A 26877-nucleotide genomic window follows, 5' to 3' on the forward strand; every position below is an offset into this window, starting at 1 on the left:
GCTTTGATTTCTGACTTGATCAGGTCTGTCCTGAAGTGAGAACCAGGGAATGACTCAGGCGGGTTAAAGAAGGCAGCTTCTAACCATGATCGGTCATCAAGGTTTGCAGCCTGATGATTCATTGTTTTTGGTTATTTTTGTTATTGTTGCCCTCCAGGGCTGAAAAAAATAACCTTAATCTCCCCTTCAGGTAGAAGGAGGACAAGGAAGTCATCCGGCTGCAAACCTTGATCTGCCCTCTTTAACCCGCCTGAGCCATTCTCTGGTTCTCCGTTCCAGGCAGGCCTAATCAACCACCTCTTGTTTATAAGTTAAGTCCTACAAAGAAGGGAGAAAATTTTAGTGGTGTGGTTCTAGTCACCGTTTTGACTTTATGATCACCAAAGCCCCTACAATGACCATTTTTCCCTTTTCTTTTTCTCCCCTAGAACCTGAGAAAAATACAGTCGAAAAGCAAATTGGAAAAGCTGTTGGGCAAAGTGATGTTTGGTTCCGGTTTAATGAAGGTGTTTCCAATGCAGTTCGGAGAAACATTTATATCAAAGATTTGCTCTAGCAATTAAAACAAAAAATGAAAATAAGGGCATGAAAAATCAGGCAAAAGGAGGACTTTTTATATTTTTTGTATGAAATCCTATTTTGAAGTAAATAAAGACATGCTTCATATTGCTTTATTTCATTTGTAAACTTATTACACTCATGCAGTTTTTTACTGCAAAACTGAATTTCCTAAAATACAAAAATTTGAAAATGCTTATAAAATGTGTGTTTATATCTAAAAAAAGAGAAAGAAGACAGCAAACAAAATTAGATTTACAAGAAAGAGCAATTGGTGGGGTTCTTAAGAAGGACTTTGATTCTGCTTCTCTCTTCCTGGTTACAATTAATTTCCGTTCTTTTAGTTGCAGTAATTCAAAATAGGAAGTCTCCTCCGTACAAATTTATCCCTCCCAATGGTTCCCAAATCATGAACTGTCAGGTTTAAAATAAACGGGTCCTAACATATTGTGATGTGGCATTGGAGGCTCCCGTCATTCTGTGCCAATGAGGATAAGCCATGTTCATCCTGGTTCTCTCCCACCACACAACAGATGGCCAGGCCACTCTTCCCCTGTGTGGATAATCTGGCTTTCTGCAGAGGCAAAGCCACAGCCAGGATCTGGGAGACATTGCAAATTCAGTGCCACCAGAATTTCCGAGGAAGCCACTGTGGGAAGGCCCCCTCCAGTGCCCCTTGTGCCACCCCCACCCCAAGAGTGCCCCAGAGACCAGTAATTGGGAAGCCTTCAACACAGTCCTTCCATAAGGCCCCAGCACTAACAAAGGACTATGAACGAGAATTGAGCCGGAGCAGCAAGCAAATGAATTTTGGAGCCTTCTGTTTTTATGCAATTTTGGAGCAGGTCCAAAGGAAAGCGTTTGTCAATCAGGGATGGTGCTTGGTGGACTAGAGTATTGTACATTTTCCTCTTTCCACCCAGGGGTTGTTTTTCATCCGTTCTGGGTTCAGAAATGGATCTTCTGGGATCCCATCCTCAATCCATTTAAGGAATCTAGAAAGGAACAGGAAGCAAGATCTCTCACGGTTAACATCCAGTGTTATAATTTGAATTCTTGTTATCCAGATTGATGGAGCTGTCATCTCCAGGAGTATAATTCTCATCTTTAAAAAGTGATGTTAAATTACTTCTAAATACAATTGCAAGCAGGAATTTGCAGGAAAGTCATGAGAAGTTGTGAGGAGGAGTGACAGAATTTTGTTCCAGAGCCTGAATCTTTTGCACATGCACATCACTCATACAAAACTCTGGATCTGGCTACATTTGTATAATAATATTTGAAAATCTCCAAAACTCAGGAAAACTCTTGGATAAAGTAGATAATCTGCATGTAATTACTTTAAAATAGTCATTGAATAAAAGTATGTATCATTGTGGTCACAGATTGTTTTGATATCACAAAAGGCAGGAGATTTCTGGATGCAGCATGTGAATAATGTACTCCATGCTGCCTTCCATCTCTTCCCCTGATCCTTGGAGTCAAATCTGGTTCATGGTGACTACATACACAGATCCAAGCAGTTTGCCTTCCGAGACACTAACGAACCCAGCTGGCTTTGTGTCTAAAAGGAGGCTGGAAGAGGACTGGGGCCAGTCTTCTCTCCGCAGTCTAGTGTGTTTAAGCACTACATCAAATCTTTACTTTTGTATCAAAGGAGGAGAGAAATGCTTTGAAATGCACAGCAGAGGTGATTTCTTTCCAGAGATGCAAAGTAATGCCCACAGTGGAATTCCCAGCCTGATTTCCCTACATGGAGGCTTATCAATATGTTATTCTGATCAAAAGTCATCCGACTTTGGTCTACTCTACATCAACACCCAGAATGTTGGAGAAACTCAAAATATGGCCTGGGCTTGGCTGCAGTTTGCCAGATTTCAGGCTGGATCTTTCCAGTTCTACTTGGAAATTAAATCTGGAAATATAAATGTGCAGATCCGGCCTCCATGTTAACTTATCTCTGTACTCATTTCCCAAGTTTGCATGGAATCCCGCTCACCAAGCAGGTGGAGTTCACAAAGTATACTAATTGCAAATAACCAAGACCCCCAACCACATTGCTTGAATGCAGCTGTTCTTTATTTAACTGATCAAGTTCTACTGAACCCAAACAAAATGTCCGACATGTAATTCCCGGAACAAAAGCTGAATAATCATAACCCCCCCCCCTTCATTGCACATTTCCCACTCCAATTTCAAGGCTTTTCTTTGCAACTTTAGGGGCTGGAAACTCAAGGCTTGTATAACATTCTAGTTCTCTTATTTGCACAAAATAATATTTGGTGAACTCACTCAGGAATTGTTTTTGAGGATACCTCCCGCTTGTAAGCCAACTGATACTTAAGGCTTTCAATTTCCTTTTTCCACTGTGGGGGATCCCACTCATCCATGGAGCCTGGTCTCTGTCGATCGATCGATCGATCGTTATGGTCAAGGAAGGAGGAGAGACACCGCTGTAGAGAGAAAACGGGGAAAGGCTTCAGTCACTTCTAGGTATTCCTGTTCCAAAGAGCTTCGGATGAAACTTACTCCCGCCATCCGCATAGTTTTTGCCTGCAATACAGGAAGCCTGCAACTTATGGCCACAATTGACTCCAAAATTTCTGTTTGCTAAGTGAAGCATTTGTGAAGTAACCTTGCCCCTTTTTACGACTGTTCTTGCCATGGTTGTTAAGTGAATCACCGCAGGACTGATAAACAATGAAATAATATTTCATTAATTGCCTTGTTTATCAGTCCTGCTGTCACTCCTGCCGCCTATTAAATGCAGGTGCTTGCTTGATGTTATGTTGCAGAAGCCAGTCTGTGTTTTCTCCCTTTCTCAAGGGCTGGCCGAGAATTGGCCCTCCGAAGTCCCTCCTGCCTTCGGGGCAGCAAGCATCCAACCCTAAGCCAGCAAAAGGCAGCAAAAGGCAACTCGGGCTGAATGCTTTGTGACTATGGCCAGCAGGGGCAGAGAAGAAGTGGGCCAGAGGCAAAGCTTTGCGGTGGCCCAGAAGCAAAGCAGCCCCATTTGGCATCTCAGGGGCACTTTCTTTTCAAGTGAAGACACAGCCACAGAGGGCACCCAGCGATGCCAAGACTACTTCCCCTCTCCTTAGAGAAGGTTCCTGGCTGCAGGGTCCAGCCCTCTGCAACTGGCCCTCAGAGACCAACGCCCTGCCTGAGAGCTGAGGTGGCTGGAAACCATGGATGGCATTAGGATGAAAAAAGCAGTGTGTGCAAATGACAAAGTGGTAAAGATGTAAGAGGTTGTTTTGGACTCCTTTGCCAGTGAATGCCGAAGGAAATTTTGGCTACCAAGTCTTGTTTTTCTCACAGGATTTGTGCATCTATGAAGCCCCTGTCCCCTGACCCCCATTCCCTTCTCTGGGGTTTTCAGGCCTCAACCTCCAGCAAAGTTCTGCTGGAGGTTGAAGGTCACCCTCCTTCTGTAAGGTCTGCATGTTGGACCACCCCTAAACACCATCATTCAGAGAAGAGATGCAGGGCAGATCCTGTGCAAAGATATGTCAGCCACTAATGAGAACTTTCCAACTCAGAGGTGATCTGTGTGAAATATGGGGTCTTTCAAAGAAGCAAGCAGTTTTTCTGTAAAACTGGTGTGGGGGGTGTGTGTTTAACTTTATGCTTACATCTATTGCCAGTAAATAATTTTTCTTCCACAAATTGCATGGGATAAATCTGGAGTCAGAAGCCGCGAGGTGACTCAATGTCAATTTCTTTCATTTAAAGGTTATTGAGGTTACACAGTGGCCCCAGCATCCATCCATCCAATGTTTCAAAGGCTTGTCCCCAAGGTTCCCTGGGCTAACTGGAAAATAAAACTCTCCCACCTCGCGATTTGTATCATTTATCTGGTGGCATTAGCATTTAACTAACAAATCCTTCTAAATGCTGGGGAGGGGAGGGAGGCAAGCAGCTGCTGTTGGCTAGATGAAAATGCAAAATTTAATCGGATGCAAAGAGCTGCTTTAGCAGATCTGCGTTGGTGGGTCACAAAAGAGCAGGTGGCCTTCTGTTTGGCCTCAGAGTCCTCCCTAGCAGAGCTAGCCCGACCACTTCACAAAGGGGGCACAATCATTTAAGGCTCATGAGCAGCCAAGCTTGAATTTGCACATGGGTCTTTTCCACTGGAGGTTATAGAATAGAATGAAAACTTCATTGTCACTTTAAAACTACACTAATCAGCATACATTAAAATGAAAATTTGTTGCATCCAGCTCTCATATATACCCTCAGATAATATAACCACATACACACTCATATATGAGACAAAGAAACATCTAAACATCACAGTCTAGTTCAAGTGTATACTGCATATATGGGCATTGTCGTCCAATTTTGATTGAGGGGGAAAGTGCAAATGACAGCTCAATCCCATGTGATCCAAAGATATTTGTGGCATGCCTCTTAGGGAATATAAGGAAGCGTGCTAGCTCTGAATCTCCATTCGAAGCAAGGTGTCATTTCGGTTGGTGTTATGTCTGATACACTCGGCTACAGCGTCTTGATTTATGGTTAGTTCGGACTTGCCAGACAGATTCCAGGAAGACTGCCAAGGACTGTGTAAACAGAAGCAGTTAACTCTGCCGTGTCTGAGACTGTCTGTTTGAGCATTTGTACTTTGGAACTTTGGACTCTCACCTGTGGATACAGGTGAGACAGAACAGTTACATATTACTATTTTCACTTTTCTTCCTTTCCTCTTATATACTATTCCCATAACAATATTCTTGCATATATATTTTGCCTTTTCACAAATATCTACATATATATTTGTCTATAGTCTTTATATCTATTCTTTAACCACTCATACCATGTATCCCAAATCATGTAATAACCTGTTTCTTCCTTCCCTTTTAACTCCATCGTTAATCTGTTAATCTGTCCATCTCCGCGCATTCAAGTACCTTTTTTATCACCATCTCTGCAATTTTACTTTCCTATCCAAGACTTTACAATCACTTTTAATTCTATAAAGAGTTTGTCCCCTGCCAGCATTGTTTTCCCAACATTGATAAGCAAGAACGGATAGCAATTGGTCAATTTAATGCAGTTTGGTCATCTTTCCACCAAGTTTTACTACTACCTCAGAGGAATCTTTGGTTTTGATAATCCTTGCAGAGTTGAGAATCTTTTCTATTATTCTGGAGAGGCCAGGATGATAATATCTCAGAGGGGTTGAAGCTCACTTCCTTTGTGAGCTTCCAGTTGCTTGAGCAGCCCCAGTTCCATGGACCTCATCCTTTTCATCCACTTCTACTTGACATTCATTTGAAACACTAACTTGCTACTTCCACTGGATTAGTTCTTTTTCCTTGGGGGAGTCTTCTTCTGATCATAATTTCTTGTACTCTTTTCTTCTTCCACTAACTTTCCTGGAGAGCTGTAAGAGAATTCTCAGAAAGAAGTGCTGCAGAAGTAAAATGGATGTGTGTGTTTGTATATATATATATAGGGTATATATATACCCTATACCTAAGTGCTGCAGAAGTAAAATGGATGTGTGTGTTTGTGTATATAGGGTATATATATATATATATACCTGTTGTGACTCGGAGGTTTGAACCTGCTCTGTCAGAAGACATAGGCTCGAGTGATGAGGAAGATCTGGCATTAAGGTTTAAGCCTGCTTTGTTGAGTGACACAGACGGGAGTCAGGAGGAAGAGGAGGACTTGGCTCTAAGATTTGAGCCTGCTTTGCTGGAAGTTTCGGAGTTGTCTTCCTCCCCAGAATCTTCCTCCCTGATTGTGCCTCAGGTGTCAGCAGATAATGAGGAGAGCGTGCCGGAGTCATTGGCTGAAGATCAAGCCGAGAAATGCTGGTCTGATGCAAGGCAAAGACGCAGGCAGAAACGTGACATACAACGTAAAAGGAAATGTCAAATCAGAGACTGAGAAAAAGACTGACCGCCCCTCAGGGAATATAAGGAGGCGTGTTAGCTCTGAATCCCTGTTCGGGTCAACTTGTTTATTTGAGTTATCAGTTCGGACAAATTATTCTGTGTAGCGCTGGCCTCTGATTTATGGTTCTGCTCGTTATCAGACTTGGTAGGCAGCTTCTGGGAAAACTGCCAAAGACGGATTCAACCAAAGGAAGTTAACTCTGTTGTTCCTGTTCCTGTCTGTTTGTGTATTTTCCTTTGGAAATTTGGACTCTCACCTTGTGGCTACAGGTGAGACAGAACATATACCCTATACCTAAGTGCTGCAGAAGTAAAATGGATGTGTTTGTGTGTGTGTGTGTATATTTATATATATATATATATATATATATATATATATATATATATATATATATATATATATATATATATACACACACACACACACACACACACACACACACCCTACACCTGCTATAACTCCTATGCATCAAGAGACAGAAAGATGGCCAAAGGCATCAAAATGGCCCTGCCATTCATCTATAAATGAAAACTAAAGTAGCCATTTACAAATCCTATGATTCAGTTATTACCTAATCCCTTTTTAATTACAGTAAATTGCAATAAGCAATTGAATGAGAATCTAGCTTTCTGGTCAGGAGTGGCTGCTAGAGGCTTGCTAGAGCCCTGTGCTCTTCACCTTCCCCTGAAGAGGATTACCTCTAGCCCTCTGCCCTTGCTGTCAGCACAGGTTAAGAGCCCAGCTCCACGGGAACCCAAAAACTACCCTTACTGAGATTGCCTATCATGACATAAGCTTGCAAGCCTAATTGTATTGTACTTTCTTCCACTTCTCATACTTCAATGAATCAGGGAGGCAACTGCCTGAGCCAGTTCCAAATATTATCTTATTGTTCTGAAATTAAAAAGAACCTTCAGCCCCTTTTTCCTAGGCCAGGGGCCCCTCCATATCTCTGTCAAGGCCACCTTCCATATATATTTGCTATATTTGCATCAGGACCAAGTGTGACTTACCTACTTCTCTTCCTAGGACAGACAAGCCCCTGCTTGGCAGATCACCCTGCTCAGTTTCACTTCCGGTCGATCGGCTTCTTCCTCCCCCTCCCCCCCAAACCCCCTTGCAACGTTTCCTTTGCTTCCCACTCTCTGGTCACAGGTTCCCAGCTGCCTGACTTCTTTAGGGGGGTAGAGAGAAGAGCATGATGACAAAACTGCCCCAAATCAGGGGTAGCTTTCCTTTCTTTAGGGAGTGCAGAACTGGAAAAAAAGGGTAACGATTTCTAAAAGAAACTTCACATCATTTAAAAACACGCACACCTCCAAAAGAAAAAAAAAAATCTGTTTTTTGGCATTCTCTTCAGAACACCATCTTGGCACTGGCTGAACAATATTGTAACTATTGTATTGTACTTCAACCATCCGAGAATTGGATTAGCTGACTAAACTAGGTGTGTTTTGTATTAACACACACCCTAAGAGATCTGGCCAAATGTTTGGCTGCTTGTGCTACACAAGCCTTGTATGGCTGGGGTGGCCATGGTTCAGCCTTCTCCTCTCTTCCTTTAGCCTGGCCTCCATCACATGCCTAGAATCAGCCACAGCAGGCATGAAACACTTACCTTCCCCAGGGACAGGCAGCTTGAAGCAACCTCTGCATCCTGGAAACAGAGGGATGGGTCCCCCTGCATTAGTGGGAAGGCAAATGCGCTATCGGGACCTGATTTGATTAGGATTTGAATGGGGTCAGAAGGTGGGAATAAGAGAGATTTGGCCAAGAGAAAATGGGTATCTTGCTGACTTTTGTTCTTCCCAGCTCAAGCTGCCTCAAGGTTTCTACAATTCTGGTTTGCGTTGATGCTGCTGGTTTAACATCTCTCTAATTTGTTTTTACAACTGGAGAAAGCAGAAACATAGGCAATAATAAAAGTCCCTCACTGTTTTGGAATATTTTGTTTCAAAAAATTAAACGCCATGTAAAATTTTGCCTTGTAAGGTCAGTTCTGCTTAGGGAGGAAATCTTTGCCCAAGTCAAGCTGTATGATTGGTCTAAATTCCAACAAATTCCCTTAAACAGGTAAAAGAAGAGTGTATTATTTTCTGGGTTCTGCTCAAATGGAGATCATGGCATATTTCATCCGCAGCCACTGTTGCTTGGCCTGTTTCACATTTCACAAGTTGTGTGAATTCTTTTCCAAGTCAGGATTTCTGGCTCCCAGATCGTGTATATCCAGTTAGTTGTGGCTTATTCAATAAAGCAAGATTATTCAATAAAACAAGGCATGGATTAGGACAAGTAATCCAGGTCAGCGCTCTACAGCCACCAACCCTGATTAAACCAGGGTGGGTGGACTGTGGAATGGTCCAACTGGACTAGTTGGATTCCTGGGTTCTCATGCTGCATGAACCATATTTTATATAGTGTCCTATGATTTAAAGTCACAAGCTTTAGAGCATATGGAAACAGCTTAGAACAGCACAGGGTGCCGACAACTCTGGCCTTGTACAAAGTGTGGAACCAGTCATTCAGTTCTCTTGAAGGCTTCCTCTCAGATATCCCCCCTGGCTGTTCCTGGAAACTCCTGCCCAGCAGTTCTCGGCTCCTTCCCTCTGCTGGACTCCGACTGCCTCTTTCTTAGGTTGTCTTCAGCCTTTCCCCAAACCCCACCCTGTCCTGAGGCTGGCACAGAGCACCAAGCAGGCCTGCACACAGTCAGAGCCAGAAAAGACTTTTCCCAACTGCCTCAGCCGCTATGGAGGGTCCCTTCCAGGCTAAATGCAGATGAAGATACCCATCCCCTTGAGTGAATTCTGGCATCTTTGTGGATGGTCCAAGTCATTTTCTAGACAACAATATGGAGAGACATTGCCTTGGCATTTGGGATGTTTTGACTGCCCAGTCTAGCCTCCAGCCTCTGTGGATTTTATCTCTCATTAAGGACCCACTTAGAAACACTCAAGAAATATCCCCCAAAGCAAGTTTTTTTTTTTTTTTTTAATTTACAGGCTTAACTGTTTTAACACACTCAGAGATTTTTTTTTCTTACTTCAAATTTATGGAAATATTTATTTATCAACTAGGAAAATTCATTTTGCAGGGCAATTCTAATGAACTGAAAAACCTGGGTCCAATCTAGGTTGGGACCAGAGGTTTAGTCTTCCGAACTTTAGGATTTGTGCTGGAGCCCATCCTCAGGGAACTTCTCTCTAGTAGAGTGTGCGATTTGGGCTAATCTGTGTGTGATGTTTATATGGTGCCTGGTTGTGTGTAGCTTTTTAGTTGTGGATTGGGGTGTTGGCTCTTAAGTCACTGGTCATTGTTTCTTTGTGTTGCCAAGCAGCCTCAACAGGAGTGCTGATTTACCACTAGCTTGTCAAGGACTCAGGAAGCAAGCAGGGCTTGGCAACACAAAGAAACAACAGCCAGCCAGTGACTTAATAGCTGGCCATCAACACCTCCATCAACAATTAAAAAGCCCCACACAACCAGGCACCATATAAACCCCACCCACAGAAGAGCCCAAAGCCTACATTCTGGAGAGAGAGAAGTTCCCTCAGGATGGGCTCCAGCATGAGTCCGAAAACTCAGAAGACTAAATCTCTAGACCCAGTGACTGACACAAATTGGATCCTGCCACGTTATCCTGGGACATGTACATTCGCCTTCATTTGTGAGAAAAACGTGGACTACATTCAATATTTGAAATTTGCTGACTATAATCAAAATCTCCAATGGACGTTTTCCAGGCCTACATATGTTCACATTTTAAATAACTCTTTTTTTTAGGGTAAGGAAACCAAATAGAGTCAACCTGGCATTGGTCACACCTTGTGCTTCCATGGCTTCTTCCTCTGATTTTAATCTCCCCATCATCTACGTGTATTGCAGCTATCAGTTCAGTGAATTTTATGACCTGCTTTGGCTACATTTGTATAACCTTTCTGGATTAGTTTGAAAGCAATCAGAAAAGCTGATAAAAAAAACCCTAATGATCCCTTCTACAATGTTGTCCGTTGGTTCGTCCTGCTGGTCCATAGTCTCACATGAAACCAAACCTGCTGCACAGTCCCTGACAGAAAGCAGATGAACTCATGTGAAATCCCAGGAACTGTTTTACTGTCACTGGTCTTCAGGACAAGGAAATGGGGCACTTCTGGCCAGGATCTGTTTGCAGAACTGCAGGTGAGGAGGACTGAATGGAAGGTGCTTTTCTCCAGAGGAAGAGGATCAGGGCCTCCTAGGGAGGGAGGGGGCATCAAGGGCAAGCTGCTACTTGATGTAGGGAAAACCAAATTCATCCAATGAAGGGAAGCCGATCCGTTTTTAGGGTCCCCCACCAGACTTTCCAGATGTTCTGAGCTAGTATCTCATCTCACCTCACCACATCTCATTTCGGTTGTTCTGGCAGCCTGAAGCAGGCAAGATTTTTCAGGAGGTGCCATCTGAAAATGTCATGGAGTTTTTTGTTTTGAAAGAATACCAAAATCCAGGTCATATGTTTAGCCCTGAACACAGCAAGAGACCTTAGGCATGATGAGATCTTCCCTCAGCCTAACTTCCTCCCAAGCACTTTCACAGATGGAATTAAAACTAATGTCCAAGGCACTGAAGGACCTCAGTTCAAGGGACAAACACCATGCAGCAACTTTTAAAAGAATCAGAATGCTGAGCACAAATAGGGAGCTACAAATAGGGAGAGGCGGAAGTAAATTCAATAATGACTGATCCCCATGTCCACCGTGATATCAGTTGCACTGTCTCTCACATGTCTTGAGAAGCCAGGCAAAGTCAGCACTCTTTTCAAAATAAATCCTCCAATAAGTAAATTGTCAAAAAATTGGAACCAAATCTCAATCCATTACTTCAGAAATATAGAATGCATACATACTTGGCCACCAATGGGATCAAAGAAAATGTTCAGCTAGTCTAACATCTGCACCCAGAGGCAAATGTATCGAGGTCTACCTTGTATTTGTCATCAGCATTTTGACACTCAAAGCTAAACTCTTTCTGAGCATTTAGTTACATGGAAGATTGAGGATTCCATTCCTGCAAGGGGTAAAGGCTTTGAAATCATGACCGTCTAATAAAAGCAAATGAACTGTTACTCTACCTTGAAGAAAGAGCAGCTCCTTAAGGCCAAATGAAAGTTGTGATGGTTTTCCTCACTGAAGTGGACGGCAACTGCACCACACAATATCCAAGCAGGATTCCTGCTGAAGTCCTCCTCCTATTCTGGCTATTAATGATCTCAAATCTTGAAACTAATCTATTAATGTACAGGCTGCCCAGCTGCCTCCCAAAAGAAAAAAGAGGGGGGCGATAATGAGAAATCTCTCCTCCCCCAGGGCTGTGTGCTCCGATTAACAGTTGGCAGTCAAGATAAGCTGGGAGGAAGAGAGAGCAAAAGACAGCAAGGATGCTCTTTGACTACTTCTGGGAACAATGTCTCCAAATGTCTCCAGAAACAAAGCCAAAGAATTTGCAGAGCTACATCAGATGCCTCATTAGGAGACTGGAGATGCAACCCAAGGTGGACCCATGGTGACCTCTGAAGTTCAGGTACCATAGATACCTTTCCTGAGGATGGCAACTTAATTGAATCCCAGCGGGTGAGGTACACAGGGAGCAGCAAAAGAAAACATTGCCAGATCAGCTCCTCCCAGATGGGTTGAAGTCCATCAACTCTCATTTTGGTTGGGGTGGGAGAGGGTCCACCAATAGACCCAACTTCATTCTGCTAGGTCACCCCTCCCACTGATGCATTAATATAGGCAGTTGAATTCCTGCCAATTTATGTGTTATATAAACAAATCAGTGTTTTCTGTACCGTTACCTAGATCCACAATATTCAAAACAAACAGGTCAAATCTGATTCAAATCCCCCTCTGAACAGAAAATCCCTGGGGGCTCTGTACCAGTCCCTCTCTCTAGTCTCCTTAGCAAACTAGTTCTAAAAATGTTGCCGCAAAAATTACATGGAAACCTATCTAGTGATCAGGCATCATCTGACTCGGAAAAAAACCCCCAATTCTCAGTTTCAGGGATTGCGATCATGGCAAATATCTGTAGCTCAGCTGTAAAATGAGGGTGGAAGTTGTGGGTGAAGCCCCACCAGACTCCACTCTCATTTCTGGGATGCATGTTGAGGGTATTTAGATTCCCTTTCCTATCTGCACAGCTCTATCAGATCACTTGTCACATACCCTACATGTAACTGGGTCATTTGTGGATCAGTGTACTGTGGGAACCTCAGAACAGGATTAATTGACCCAATTACCACTAGGACATTACGTTTAGCCCTGAACAGACCCCTCATCCATTAAACTAATTGCCACACCTGAACCTTTAACCCAGGCTTCCCATTTTGGAGACTGAGAGGGGACTCTCAAGATAACCTGGTCTATGATTTGGGGGGTTTTCACTCCCTTCCTGAGCCACATCGGTGGATGCAAGCAGAAAAGGGTAGAAGTTGACTAAAAGAACAAAGACCCCTTCAAGCTGAGCTCAGGAATATAAGGTAGCTTTCTTGCAGCAGTACAGAAGTGGCCGGCTAGCCCCTTCTCCCTGGATGTTTTCCCCACCCCTGGGGTTTCCCAGAGGTCCCCAATCTAAATGCCAACTGGGTTTTTAGCTTCTTCAAAATTAGCAAGGGACACCAAAGTCTTGCAATTTACTAGGTAGATGTTAAGACCCTTCCCTTAAATCTCTCCACAATGTCTTGGTCCCTAGTGGTTCTATTGTGAAGGGTTTATTTCCATTTTGATATGAAAAAAGGGGAGGAGTAAAAAGTGACCACCTCTCAATGTCCTTCATGATGATTAGAGACTTGGTTGTTGTCGTGTCCGGCGCGGGAAGGAAGCTCGGAGTCAGTGACTGGTTTTCAGCTCTTTATTGTGCTCCGGTTACAGCTTGGGCTTGGAGGGAAGAACTGCGGCTTTTATTCCCAAGCCGCGGCGGCCGCGGCCAATGGCACCGCTTCGAATCTCCCGCGATTAGTTTCCACCAATCGCGGGGGATTCGCAATGGGCCAATCGGTGCGGCTCGCTCGCCCAATCCAGTCGCTGCGCGCTTCAGCCAATCGCAGCGCGGGGCTTGCGAGAATGTAAATGACTGTACAGAACACCCCTCCCCTCTTGGTTCGGTCCTACGTAACGTAGTCCCGTAGGTAGGCGGGGCTCCGTACTTGCCTACTGGACCTGCGCAGGTTAGTTGTTGTTTGGCTCTCGGCCGGTTCGGTCGGGACCTCTGTTTCTCTTGGTCTCACCGATGGAACCGCCTGGAAGGTGTTGCCGGGCCTCTTGTCGTGGCTCCCTCCTGGTCTATTCGGGTTGGTCGAGCCGCGACTCTCGCTGCTCCCGCCTGGTCTTTCCGGGCTGGTTGAGCTGGCCTGGCTGTTTCTTTCTGGTGAAGCTTCGAGCTGGCTGTTTGCTGGTGAGTATTGCTGGTTATTTTCTATTTCTTCTTGCCCCCCTGTGTATTCCCTCCCCTCTTGGTTTGTGTCCATGGGGTCGTCTGTGTTTGCTTGCGTGTCGGTTGTGTTTCTTATTCTTGATCTTAGTTGATTGATGTGGCGTTTCCATGTTTGTCCGTCGGTTGTCTGTAGCCGGTAGGAGTGTGGTCCTGTCAGCTGGGTTATAGTTGCCGGTACCCATAGTGGGTCTCCGGTGAGGTTTTTTGCATAGACTGCGTCGCCTGGTGCAAAAACCCGGTGCCTGCTGGATGAGTCTGGGGGTTTATCTGGGTTGTATGTGGGGTGTAGCCTGTCAAGTGGGGACCTTAGTTTTCTCCCCATCAGTAATTCTGCCGGGCTTTTGTTTGTCGTTGTGTTTGGGGTTATATGTTGTATTAGGAGCATTTTTTTTTATTTTTTCTTGTATGTCCCCGTGTTCGATTTTTTGGAGGGTTCTCTTTGTAAATTGAACCATCCGTTCTGCCCTACCATTGGCCGCCGGATGCACCGTCGCTGTCAGTGCGTGTCGTATGCCTCGTTCCGCTAGGAATTTTTCGAATTCCAGCGAGGTGAACTGGGGTCCGTTGTCTGACACGATGACATCCGGGAGGCCGTGGGTTGCGAAAAGCTTGTTTAAGACCTTGGTTACCGCGTCTGTTGTGGTGGTCTTCATGTTGCTTACCTCCAGCCAGTTGGAGTAAGCATCCACCGTGATGAGGAATGTGTTCCCTTTTGTGGGCCCGGCAAAATCTATATGGAGTCTCGACCATGGCCCCCTGGGTGTTTCCCATTCTAATATTGGTGCTGCGGGGGGATTTGGTCTGGTTTCTTGGCAGCGCGAGCACTTGGCTACCCAGGCCTCGATCTCCTTGTCCATACCTGGCCACCAAGCGTAGCTTCTGGCCAAAGCTTTAGTCCTCACAATGCCCGGGTGCCCTTCGTGTAACAATTTTAATACTTTCCCTTGCAATTTTTCCGGTATGACCACCCTGTCCCCCCATAGCAAACAACCTTTCTGTAGTGACAGTTCTGTTTGCCGGTTTCGGAATGTCCTGAATGCTTCATTGTTGTCTTTCTCTGGCCATCCCTTTTCTACCCAATGTAATACCCGCGCCAGACGCTTGTCTTTATTAGTCTCTCGGGCAATGTCTGACGCGGTTATGGGTAGATCGGGCAATGTCTCTATGCTGAGGGTGGTCGTCGTGGGAGCTGGGTCGTCGTCTAGGTCGGGAAGCGGTGAGCGGCTCAGCGCGTCTGCATGGGAGATCGTCTTACCGGGTCTGTGTGTGAGCCAGTAGTCGTAGGCGGCGAGGAACTCGGACCACCTTGTCATCCTGGGGGATAGGATGTTCGGGGTGGCCTTGTTCCCCGCCAGGATGCCCAGCAGTGGCTTGTGGTCCGTGATGATGGTGAATCGGCGGCCGTAGAGGTACTCGTGGAACTTCTTTACCGCTGCGACGATGGCCAGTGCCTCCTTGTCTAACTGGCTGTAGTTTCTTTCGGGTTTGCTGAGTGTTCTCGAAAAGAAAGCGATGGGTGCTTCTTTTCCGTCCGGAAGTGTATGGCTGAGGATGGCGCCGATGCCAAAGGGTGAGGCGTCGCATGTGACGGCGATGGGTAGGGTCTCATTATACTGAATGAGGACGGCATCCGAGGTGAGCAGGTCTTTGGTGTTCTTGAATGCGGTGTCCTCCCGTTTCCCCCAGGTCCATTTGGCCATCCTGTCCAGGAGCCTATGCAAAGGCTCCACCGCGGTCGCCTTTTGGGGCAAGAACACATTGTAAAAATTTAGCAGTCCCAGAAATGCCTGCAGCTCTGTTTTGTTCTTGGGTGTGGGGGCTTCCTTGATGGCTTTGATTTTGCTTCCGGTTGGGTGGATGCCATGTCGGTCTAGGAGGTACCCCAGGAACTCGACTTGCTCTGTGCATAGCTGGCATTTCTCTCTCTTCACCTTTAGCCCGGCCCCTTTGAATTTTTCTAGTACCTCCCTTAGGCGACCCTCTAATTCTTCCTGGTTGGCTGCCGACACTAATACATCGTCAAAATAGGGGACCACCCCCTTGATTCCTCGCAGCAGTCTCTCCATGAGGCTCTGGAAAATTCCGGGCCACGCTGACTCCAAACTGGAGTCGGTTACAGCGAAACGCTCCCGGTGGGTGACTATTGTTTGCGCCTCGGCGGTTTCTTCATCGACCGGCAGTTGCTGATAGGCTTGCGCCAGGTCGAGCCGCAAAGACCTTGCCCCCCAGCGAGTGTAATAGGTGTTGCACTACTGGGACGGGTAGGCGCTTTGTTGCAGGGCGCAATTGAGGGTGGCCTTATAGTCCCCGCAGATCCTTACTGACCCATCTGGCTTGACTGGGGTGACTATAGGGGTCTCCCACCGGGCATGGTCGATTGGCTGCAAAAACCCCTGTTTGACGAGCTTGTCAATCTGCTCGTCGATTTTCTTCCGGAGTGCAAAAGGCACCCGTCTGGGTTTTAGGCGTATGGGGGCAACATTTGGGTCTAGGCTGAAGGAGATAGGGGGCCCTCGGTACTTGCCTAAGGTGCCGTCGAATACTTCTTGGAAGTCCCTCGCCAGTTGCTGCTCCCAGTCGGCCTCTGTGGTGTGGTTTATTCCCGTGACCTCGATTTCGAGTGGTGCGAACCATTGGAGTCCTAGGAGGCTGGGTCGGTTTCGGTCCACGATTGTCAGGGGAAGCTTCGCGGTGCGGTTCTTGAAAGTCACCTCGAACTGTCCGGTCCCAATGACGGGGATGCGGTTCCCCTGATAGTCCTTGATGATCAACTTCTGGTTCTCCAGTCCTCTTTTCTGGATGTTTGGCACCAGTCGCTTGAGTTCTTTCCAGGCGACCATGGAGAGGTAGGATCCGGAGTCTACCTCCATCCGGCATGGCTCGCCCTCGATGCTCACCTCCACGTAGACCTTCCGGGCATCAGTGGTTTCGGCATGGCCGATGGTGACCGTCTGGTGGGTTTCTTCTCTCTGGCGGCCTTCCCCGTTTCGTCGCCCGGTTGTCTCGGCTCCAGCGATTGTCGGCTTGGCGATCTCTGGTCCTCGGGGGGGTGTCGTCTCGTCCCCGGCTGCTCGGTTCTCGCCGGCGGGGGCTGTGTGTTTTTCTGAGTCGGCAGACTCGGGCGATGTGGCCCTTCTTGTTGCAATGCCGGCAGATCGCGTCGATGAACCGGCATTCTGATCGAAGGTGATTTCCCCCGCACCCGGCGCACTGGTTCCCCAACTTACGACCCCGCTGATCTCGTCGGTCCCGTCCTGTTTGTAGCCGGTGGACGTCTTCCTCCTCTTCTGTGGTATCGGAGGCGGAGTCCAGGTCCCCGTGGTGTGTGGTGGTCTCTCGTCGGCTTGCCTCGGGGGTTTCTGTGCGGTCCCCGTTTTCTGCCCTCCGAAGCCTGGCTGCTGACTTTCGGGTGGCTTCGGCCGCGGAGGCTTCGGCCAGGGCGTCCCCGAGGTCGATGTTGCCTTTTGCCATCAGTCGACTTTTCAGTGCCTGATCTCTGAGACCTAGGACCACGTGGTCTCGGAGGGCATCGTCCAGATCCCGGAACTCGCACATCCCCCCTAGGTCCCGCAAGGCGGCTATGAAGTCGCTGATGCTCTCGTCCTGCCGCTGGTTTCGCCGATAGAACTCGTCCCGCTGGATGAGGATGGGCACAGCGGGGACGTAGTGGTTCCGAAGGAGTGGCTCGAGATCGGCCCAGTCCATCGCCTTCACATCCTCGGGCTTCGCGAGGGCTTTGGCCATCTTGAACACTGCGGGCCCGCAGTGTGTGAGGAAAACGGCCCTTTTCTTCTGCCCGTTCGCATCCTTCAAATTGCTACTTTCGAGGAACATTAGGAATCTATCCGTGTACGATTCCCAGTCCTCGGTAGCCGGGTTCAACGGTGCTGGTGGGGTCATGCTGGCCATCTTGTCGGTCTTTGTCTTCCTCGGGACACGTGCTCGGTGGTTATTCTCTGGATCCCACCTTCGTCGCCAGTGTCGTGTCCGGCGCGGGAAGGAAGCTCGGAGTCAGTGACTGGTTTTCAGCTCTTTATTGTGCTTCGGTTACAGCTTGGGCTTGGAGGGAAGAACTGCGGCTTTTATTCCCAAGCCGCGGCGGCCGCGGCCAATGGCACCGCTTCGAATCTCCCGCGATTAGTTTCCACCAATCGCGGAGGATTCGCAACGGGCCAATCGGTGCGGCTCGCTCGCCCAATCCGGTCGCTGCGCGCTTCAGCCAATCGCAGCGCGGGGGTTGCGAGAATGTAAATGACTGTACAGAACAGTTGTCCTGATGCATCGCTGCCAGCCCAGTGTTGAGATACCTGGCTAGAAGAAGCTGGGAAGAAGCTTCTGATTGTGGAGACTGGCCGAATGAGAAGATTAGGGTGAGACTCAGGTAGCTCCAAGGATGCCTTGCCTGCCATCAAGTCCTGCCATGAAAGAAACCTTGTGAAACGCAGCCCTGAAATGAAACAATCCCTCTTGGACATCTGTGCAGCAGGAAAAATGACCTCAGCATCCAGATGAAGCTCCTGGTATGAGGTGGGCAGCACCTTCAGGGAAGCCTCCATACTGGCATCATTTGGAAGGAGAAGGTTCAAAGTCCCCCTCCCTCTGCCTTTGTGTTTAAAGGATTGAAAAGCAAGGGGGGATGGGAGGAGAAAACCTCCATGGAGCTTTTGGAAGAAATGTCCATCTGGATTCAGTTCTAAGTGGGAAGAAAGACACTGGCGATTGCTTGGAAAGATGGTTTAATGGTGGACAGCAGGACCACATGATTTGAGGTCCTAGGCAAAAGAAGCACATGGGTCAGAGAGGGAGAGAGATTCATAACCTCTGTTGAGCTTGGAACTTGCCTCCTGTTCCTGTGGCAAGAAATGTATCCTGGTTGGTTGTCAGACTCCCATGGGGCCACACAAGGGTAACTTTGTAGGTTGTCTTGAGTCCCAAGCTTGGTTTAATCTTGCTGGGTGGTGTAATGAAGGGGCTTTGGGCAATTCCTATTATGACTGAATGGCTTTGTCCTGGTTTGGATCTTGAGTGAGGGCTAATCCCATCACCCTGGAGCTGAAGGCCTTTTGACTTGTAGACAGCATGGCTCAGTCTTTCTGGGGCTATTAACAAAGGTGGGGCTGCTTTCCAAGAGCACTTTTCTCCTTTTCTCATCCAGGGAGGTGTAATATTCTTCCTTTTTAATATTTCCTAGAATGTTTCATTCTTCTAGGAGAAGGGTGGGTGCTAACTTTCTACAGAGCAAAGTGTTCTTCTCCTATCCTTAAGGCTCCCAACCGCCCCCAGTCCCCACATTTGGACATGTGAATAGTAGGGATCTCTCCTCACCTAGCATCCCTACCTTTAATGTGGCAAGCTAAATCAGCTAAAATTGCTTTGGCAGTTCATGGTGGGAAGGAGAGCAGAAAGTTTCTAAAGGTCGCAGAGATTTGATCATTTGGCCAGGCAATTTAGAAACCTAAACAATGATTGCTGGTTGTTCAGTTCTGCCCCAAAAGAAAAAGCCTGGAGCAGATAGGTGAATGTTGGAGAGGCGAAAAGGCGTCTGCCCACCTTCCCCATCCAGCCTTGTTCGCACAGCAGCTGGCAAATGCCTTTTCCCTGGAGAACACCATATGACCATGGAATAAGTCAGATAATGGATTCGAAATACAAGATTATCAGACTGTTTGACATCAATTGCACCTTTTCCAAACAATTATCAGGGGGATTGGAGGGTTTTAATGGCAAAGTGACATCAGAGGAAGGTTGTTGGATTTTTCAGAGATGAGCCAATGAAGGACTACAGGAGTAACTCTGATGGGAGGGGATTTGGACAGCTGCCATCCAGGCAACAAAAGAAAATGGGCTGCATCCAGCTGGGAGCCACTAAGAGTTTTCCCTGCCCCCTTAATCTGACCATTTTTACATGGAAAATGTGGTTGTAATGGAAACAACAGCTTTGAAATGGCAGCCAGGCTTCTTTTGGCACTGATCCTTCTCCAGTTGCTAAACTCAGGACAAACTCTGCTATCCAGCTTCCATTTATTTGAAATTGAATAGCTTATACACAGAGGAGCCAAATCTAAGTGACTTCAAGCTAAAAAAATCGTGGCTTCATTCTCACAATCAGGTGATGAATATCAGTTAGGGTGGAATTTCTCAGCCTTGGCAACTTGAGGAGGTGTGACCTTCAACTCCCAAAATTTCCCAGCAGGGAGTTGAAGTCCACACATCTTCAAGCTGCCAAGGATGAGAAATACTGAATTAAGGTTTTTCTGATTCTAACATTTCAAGCATCCAGGACAGCTTGTGCCAGATAATATCTTTGTTACTAGCAAAAAAATTATTCTGAGTGCACCATACACTCAAAACCTCATTTTTTTAAAAGAAAATTATCTCCCAAATTAGCTAAGCACAATTTAACCTGGTTTGCTGGACAAGCACCAGTCCCCCATTGCCATCTCATGCCCTGAACTGAGCCTCCCCAGCTCTGACCCCTCAGCTGGAACTGAGCACTTCTCTGGCTTGTCCTTCCTCGTGTCCTGAATTCCAGATATTAAGGCTGCAAAAGGGAATACGACATTTTTCTTCTCCTTCTGAAGGGAATGGAGCCCTGTTGGGGTTAAATGCAGTTCCTTCCTTTGGGAGTGAACCCTCCATCAGTCTTTTTAATCATCAAGAAGCCTTAATCCTAAAAGTGCTTTTGACAAGACAGAGCAGAGTTGTCTCAGGCCAGAAAGTTTGCAGAAATCATTTCTTCCTTCTTCCACAAATTCTACTGAGAGGGACAACAAAGTCAATGCAACAAAACAGGTAACGTTTCAGTGGCAAGGGTTATGCTCTAATCAAAGTGCTTGAATTGTTATTTCAAAGCCCCCTTTTTCTGTGTGATTGTTATAAATTTCAATTTGATCTCCCCCACCCATAACCACCTATTTCATTTCTCTACTGACTTGTTTCTGCTTGGCAGGGATGTGTGATCTGAAGAGAAGGGACTGGAGCTTTCACATCAATGGCAGCAACACCCCCTCTTGCACCCCAAGGGCTGCGGCTGCCACAGGCATGGACCACTTTTAATATGCATTCCTAACTTTTACAGTTGTTTTTGGTAAGTATTTTCTTTTTGAGTGAAGACTGATGCCAACTATGAATGAAGCACTTCTGTTTTCTCTATACTGCCTGTTACTTCTTTGCCATCTCCTTCCATTAGTGGATGATGGTCTTTGGGGTTTTTTTTCTTGTTTTTTATATGTGGAAACTTTTTAAAATTGTTTTTGACATTTGTTGCAAGTCTCACTTCGTTCAAAGCTTTAGCTTTCCTAACTTCAGCTTTGCAAGTTTGGGCTATTTGTTGCGTCCCACTTTCTATTTGTTTGTACTCCCCCCCCTCAGTTGGTCTTTATGCAACCATGCTGGGGGGGGGGTTTCTTGGGTTTTTTTAAAGTGAAATTGAACTTAATTGGGCTTTTATAATTGCATTTTTCAGAGTTTAATCAAAGTTACCTGACTGTGCAGCATAGGATTGATTGGACCAAAGTCCTATGTAGCTCAGCATCCAGTTTCCCAAACCGTGACAGAAAATGAGGACATAAGACTGGAACAAACACCTGGTCATCTTGTTCAGAGCAAGGACTTTTCTTTATATGAAATTCCTCTCAGCCATTCTACAACTCCCCTTTTTAAAAAATGTTGCCCTTAGCCAGAAGGAAAACCAATTCCAGCAAGTGTGCTCCAGGTCTCACACATTGATGTCTGTTCCATTAGAATCAGGGAGGAAGAAATTGACAGGAATCTATACCTGAAACCATCCTCTGGTTTCTGTGATTGGCAACAGAAAATCAACCTATATCACTTCAGGTAAGGATGGAGCTGAGATCACTCTTTGGAGGAAAGTATCTGGTTGCTTAGGCCAACAGTTTTCCTATGAACAAAATGGCCCGTGGGTTCTGGAAGTTAGCTCTTCCACAGAAAAGCGTGTCAGGAACTTTCCAGGTGGATATGCAGAGTCCCACCTAAGATTTTTCACCAATTGGAATGTCGGGGTGACAGCCAAGAGACGGCCATCCTCTCCCACAATAGGGCGGCTACTGAAAATATTCACCCTACAATTCCAGTTTCTGGGCTAAAACAGAAAGCAACCAAGGCCATTGTCAGAACAGAACCAGCTTTCTGTGAAGAATTTGATCAAAGGACTGTGGAGGCTGCTCCTTGGAGACCAGGCTGGTGCCACAATTTAAGAGTAACAAAGGATTCTGTGCCACTAGATGGCAGTAGAGTCTCTCGGGCCACAAGCACAGAGGAGACTATAAGGCCCAGACTCTTCCCCCCTCCAGACGACAAGAATGAACTTCTGAAAGCTGGTTACTTCAAAAGGAAGTCTTTATTGAAAAGGAAGATATCCAGGTGATGTTCAAAGGAGGGTCTAATATGCCTCCAGGCCTGCAGCTTAGATAAAGGGAGTTAGAACCCCTCCCCTTAGTCCGGTGTGGATTTCGTCAACACAGAGAAGCAACAACATGTTAATTCCCCCCCTTTTTTCCTGGGACCATAGTTGAGGAAAGTTTCCCAGGAAGTTTCTTTCGGAACTGGACCCTCCTCCTCTTGCTATCTCTCCAAGAGGTGACAAGTTTCCAGTCATCTGGGCTCCAGCCCCCAGTTGTATTTCATGTGCAGGTTATACAGATTCAATACAAGACTTAAGATATTCAGGTTACATCAAAAAGGATTACTTGTACCAACTCCCCCCTTCTTCTTCCATTGAAGAATGGCAGATACATGGATCTGACAGAGACGTTCTTAGACAAGGGCTGGATCCAGAGTTCCAGTGGAGCAGCAGCCTGAGAAGAACAACCTGCTCCAGAAGGTTTCTTAGAGAAAAACAGAGGAGACCGAGACCCTAAATCCCCAGAGCAAGCTATAAAAGGATCCCACCAATTCTAGTTTAGCAAGCTCCCAGATAGAGCCAGCAAAATTCAGGGGGAAAGTTGCATGTTTTCAGAAATGGTTTTTTTTTTAATGTTTAAGCAAAAAAAGCATACTCGCCAACGTTTTGTTTCTGCTCCATCCTTGGACAGCTGGGGGGGGGGGGCAGGGGGCATAAATCCATTCTTGTCTATTTCAGCTAACATTTCACAACTTCTTTCTTTTTCTTTTTTGTAAGTTTTATTTGAGTTTTCACAAAAAGAAAAGAAATACAAGTAAAACATCTTTTTTGAAAGCAGCATAATCCCGGGCTACATCTCTTCATACAGACACAAATTCAAGTTCATGCTCATTTTTATATTCCATTCCATATCTTATTACTATTCTACATTTTCTACATAGCTTCTCCCCTCTTTTAACTTTCTTTATTTTATTTTATTTATTTCATCTCAATTCAAATCATTGTAGTTATATTCTTTGTCCTGTTTCAACTGTCTACTATCTTTTCTCATTAAACAAAATTTCTCCTGTAATCACTGATTGGAGTATGATGCCTTTATATCTTTCCCCTAAAATTATAACACTTAATATAATACATAACTTCCATTCGGATTCTGCTTGGCACATTCTAAAACTACACATTGTATTCTTGAAAAAAGAAAAAAATTGTACATGTATAATATAATTAAAACAACAATCTGTTCCAATTCAATTCTATCATTAATATTAATATTCATTTAGATCTTAACATTTTGCACATTACTTTTCAAATAAATATCATACTTCTATGGGAACAATTATAAACTTTCCATAGTTAATCCCCCCCCTTCACTTATATTTTATAAAACATTGACTAATTAAAATGTTCCCGTTCCTTCCTAATTCAATTTTCTCATTTATTTTATTTCATTTATTTTATTCACAAACATTTCCCCAAACCACACCAACTACTTTATCCCTCTTTTTAATCATGTTGTTTCCAATTTTCTAAAATTATTTCTATTACAAATATAACAATACAATCTTATGTACCTTCACAGAATCCCTTTTTCAGTTAGATTTTCACCCATTATCTCTAAATAGGTCCTGTTTCTTTACATCTTGCTCCAAACCTTTGTAATTTCTCTTCCTTTCCTTCTTCCCTCTCTTCTTCTCTCTCTCCCCTTTTTACCCCCGTCTCTCCACCTCCATTGCCCTCTTCTGTATTCCCCTTTTCTGTTGCTTTCCAAAATTATATCCACTTTTCAAATTATTTTTCCCTTCTTTGGCTGTTTTTTTAGGTCTTAAATTCTCCATTCTCTTTCCCCCCTTTCCCCTTTCTTTCCTACATAGAGTTACTTGTTCATTAAAGATGGCTTCTTCTTTGTCCCAGTCTTCTTGTTTTGCAGTCTTTTCTTGTTTCTCGTAGTTGCAGATCTCCATTTCTAAGAATTGAAAAACGAAGCCAAAAGAGCCCTTCCCTTCTTGTGCATCTTCTTTGTATTTTTTAAGTTCCGTTTTCAATTCATCCAGAAGTGATGCCATTGTAAAAAAATTTAAACAACCACCCAATTGATTTTAGTCATTCAAATATAATGACCAAAAATCCAAAAGTCACCAGACAGTCCAAATACACACAGATGTTTCTTTTCACACTTTCCTTTTTTTCCACTTTCTCTTCCTGGGGTTACTATTTAGTTGCAAAGTCTCAGTTAAAATGTATCTTTTAGAAGTCTTGTTGAAGTTTTACTTTAGATTCTTTTGAAGTCCAGGCAGTCTCCTCCCTCCAGATCCTGCCCTTATTCTTTTCCTCTCCCTTCCTGCTTATAAAAGAAAAAGTTTTTAATGTCCAGAGATCTTTATTGTCCCTTTGGCATTTAATTATATTTTCAGCTTAGTTGCCTATTGATGCCAAGGCGGATTTTACTGATTTCTTATTCCGATCTCTTAATTGTCAATGTAAGGAAGGAGAGAGAAGAAAAAAAACCTTTCCCTTTTCACTTTCTTTCGCTGCTTCCGACCTTCTTTGGGAGTGATGTTATCTTTTGTAAAATTTAAATTCCAGGGTACCTTAATTGTTTTTTTAGCTTAACCCGGTCAGCCAAAACTTTCACTTCTTTCTTCCTCCTGCACTTTCTTTTCCGGTTGAGTTCTTCTTTGAGGCAGCCATTTCTGACCGCCGCTCCTACCGCCTTCGGGAAAGGGTTTGGCCAGCTGAGGAGAGATGCGGCTCTCCTCAACCCTGCTGGCAGTCTCCCCCTTCTTCACCACCTCTACGGGGTGGCTTAGCCCCGAAGCCAGCTGGCTCGGGGCGCTCCAGTGGCGAGCCCAGGCAGAAACCATGCATGATCGCGGATTCCTGTCTGTCACCGAAGCCCTTCAAATCGGAAGTCCCACAACTTCTTTCTTGATTCCATCCAGTGATGTGGAGATGTAAGTTGTGGGAAGACAGCCGTTAATTTAAGGAGGTATCAGAACCCGGACAAAGTTAACAACACTTCAAGCTCCCCTCTCAGTGATTGTTTTGGGAAATGAGACTTTAATCACACCATTAAGATTATTGAATTCACATATAGTACATTAAAAGGTTTCAAACTATCTCAAAAGGCCTTGAGAATGGGGCTTCTAACATATGACAATAGGTCATCTGCCTCACATGCCACTTGCACCTGCATAATCAAACTCTGCCTCCTCCTGTCCCCAAGTCCTGCATCAATCCAGTCAACACTGGGCACGGGATGAAGGGAGGTGCAGCTCAGGAAAGCTGCTCCCTTTTAATGAATTTATTAATTGGAAAAGGTGTCCCCAGACTTCTTCTGAAGTGGCAGCCCAGGCCTTCTCCGCATTGAGAAGAAGCTCTGCCACCAAGCAGCATCGTCAACATTCCTGGGCTGGTGCATTTCCACCAACTGAGACGTTTCACAAAGATTGGGGTTTTTCCAATAATTAGATTATTAGCAAGACAAACAACACAGACTTTGCTTATGCCATGAATTGTGCCTCTAGAACAGACTTCCCATTCAACATGTGAGGGTCTTTTTGATGCTGCCCTCCAAAAGTAGATAAGCCAAAGGCATCTGGGGGAGGGGGACATTTGGTGCCACCAGATGGTGTTGTAGCCTGCAACTCTCACTGGTTCCAGCCAGTATGACCAGGAGAATTTGGGAATTATGGAACATCTGGAAGACCATATCCCTCTTCACCAATGTTCCCACCTTTGCTGAAGATATGCAAGAAGTTAGATGGTCAGCTCTCTGGAAGCTTACAGCTGCATTTTGTTTTGTGAATTTTGAGTTCCCTGTCCCCAGCATATGTTATACACAGAGGTACAGAATAAATAGCAAGAATGGAGACGTCTCCTTGCCTATTAACAAAGCCTCAGCCCCACAGAACTTGATGTGTGGTTGCTATAAAAAAGTAAGGTATCCCATGCTTGGATTCATTAGGAGGGATGCTGAAAATAAAACCACCAATAGTTATAGACTCATATAATTCTATGGTAATATCTATTATTCTGGAGTTCACACCTGAAATCAGTCATGATAGCTGTGTATTTCCTATAGTTTAGCTTGCTAAAGTAAACAAGAGAACATTTGCCTACGTGAATTGCCTGGATACAACTATTGAATAGAACTGGGGGCTAAATTTATTTTTATCCATCTTTTATTATTTTTATAAACAACACAAAGTGGCAAACATTCCTAATAGTCTTCCTGTTTTCCCCATAACACCCAATGAGGTGAGTTGGATTGCCCTAAATTACCAAGCCTAGAACCCACTGCCCGCTGGTTCCTAGCCCTGAGCCACCACTTTATCCAGCACTGCATATGGCTCTAACCAGGGGTCCCCAAACTTGGCAACTTTTAAGACTTGTGGACTTCAACTCCCAGAATTCTCCAGCCAGCATAAGTCCACAAGTCTTAAAGTTGCCACGTTTGGAGCCCTCTGCTCTAAACCAAGTTTGTATTTTATGGGTTAAATGATCATAAAGTGTTATAAACCATATGACAGAATACGACTTTTTACACATTCAACACTTCAACCCAGGTACTTTTAAAA

At 45.2% G+C, this 26877-nt stretch overlaps 2 protein-coding genes and 1 long non-coding RNA gene across 5 annotated transcripts in view; 2 read left to right on the top strand and 1 right to left on the bottom strand.

Annotated features, from left to right (window-relative positions):
- CHTF18 (chromosome transmission fidelity factor 18) overlaps positions 1–674 on the top strand; it is a 34206-nt gene extending 33532 nt beyond the window's left edge. For both annotated transcript variants that reach the window (XM_087973050.1, XM_026683583.2), the window contains one exon: positions 429–674. In XM_087973050.1, the coding sequence (XP_087829176.1) occupies positions 429–556 (128 nt within the window). In that variant the 3' untranslated portion in view covers positions 557–674. The remainder of the gene's footprint in view (positions 1–428) is intronic.
- Positions 654–11715, bottom strand: GNG13 (G protein subunit gamma 13). 2 transcript variants are annotated; one of them, XM_087973061.1, is made up of 3 exons: positions 11579–11715; positions 2851–3011; positions 654–1553 (listed from the first exon to the last, which is right to left on the bottom strand). In XM_087973061.1, exons 2-3 carry the CDS (start codon positions 2946–2948, stop codon positions 1448–1450), a joined length of 204 nt encoding a protein of 67 aa, XP_087829187.1. In that variant the 5' UTR covers positions 2949–3011; positions 11579–11715; the 3' UTR covers positions 654–1447. The 2 variants fall into 2 exon arrangements, with proteins under 2 accessions (XP_087829187.1, XP_087829186.1); XM_087973060.1 differs by lacking the exon at positions 11579–11715 and adding an exon at positions 8087–8153.
- A 218-nt stretch (positions 11716–11933) lies between these two features.
- On the top strand, positions 11934–22440 carry LOC148129629 (uncharacterized). The gene is made up of 3 exons (XR_015750839.1): positions 11934–12027; positions 20888–21025; positions 21406–22440. It is a non-coding gene; the product is annotated as an uncharacterized LOC148129629 (long non-coding RNA).
- The last annotated feature ends 4437 nt before the right edge of the window (positions 22441–26877 follow it).

This window comes from Notechis scutatus, chromosome 12, assembly GCF_049901735.1.
Source record: "Notechis scutatus isolate UNSWTSFEM ecotype Mainland chromosome 12, rNotScu1.2, whole genome shotgun sequence".
Lineage (NCBI taxonomy): Eukaryota > Metazoa > Chordata > Lepidosauria > Squamata > Elapidae > Notechis > Notechis scutatus.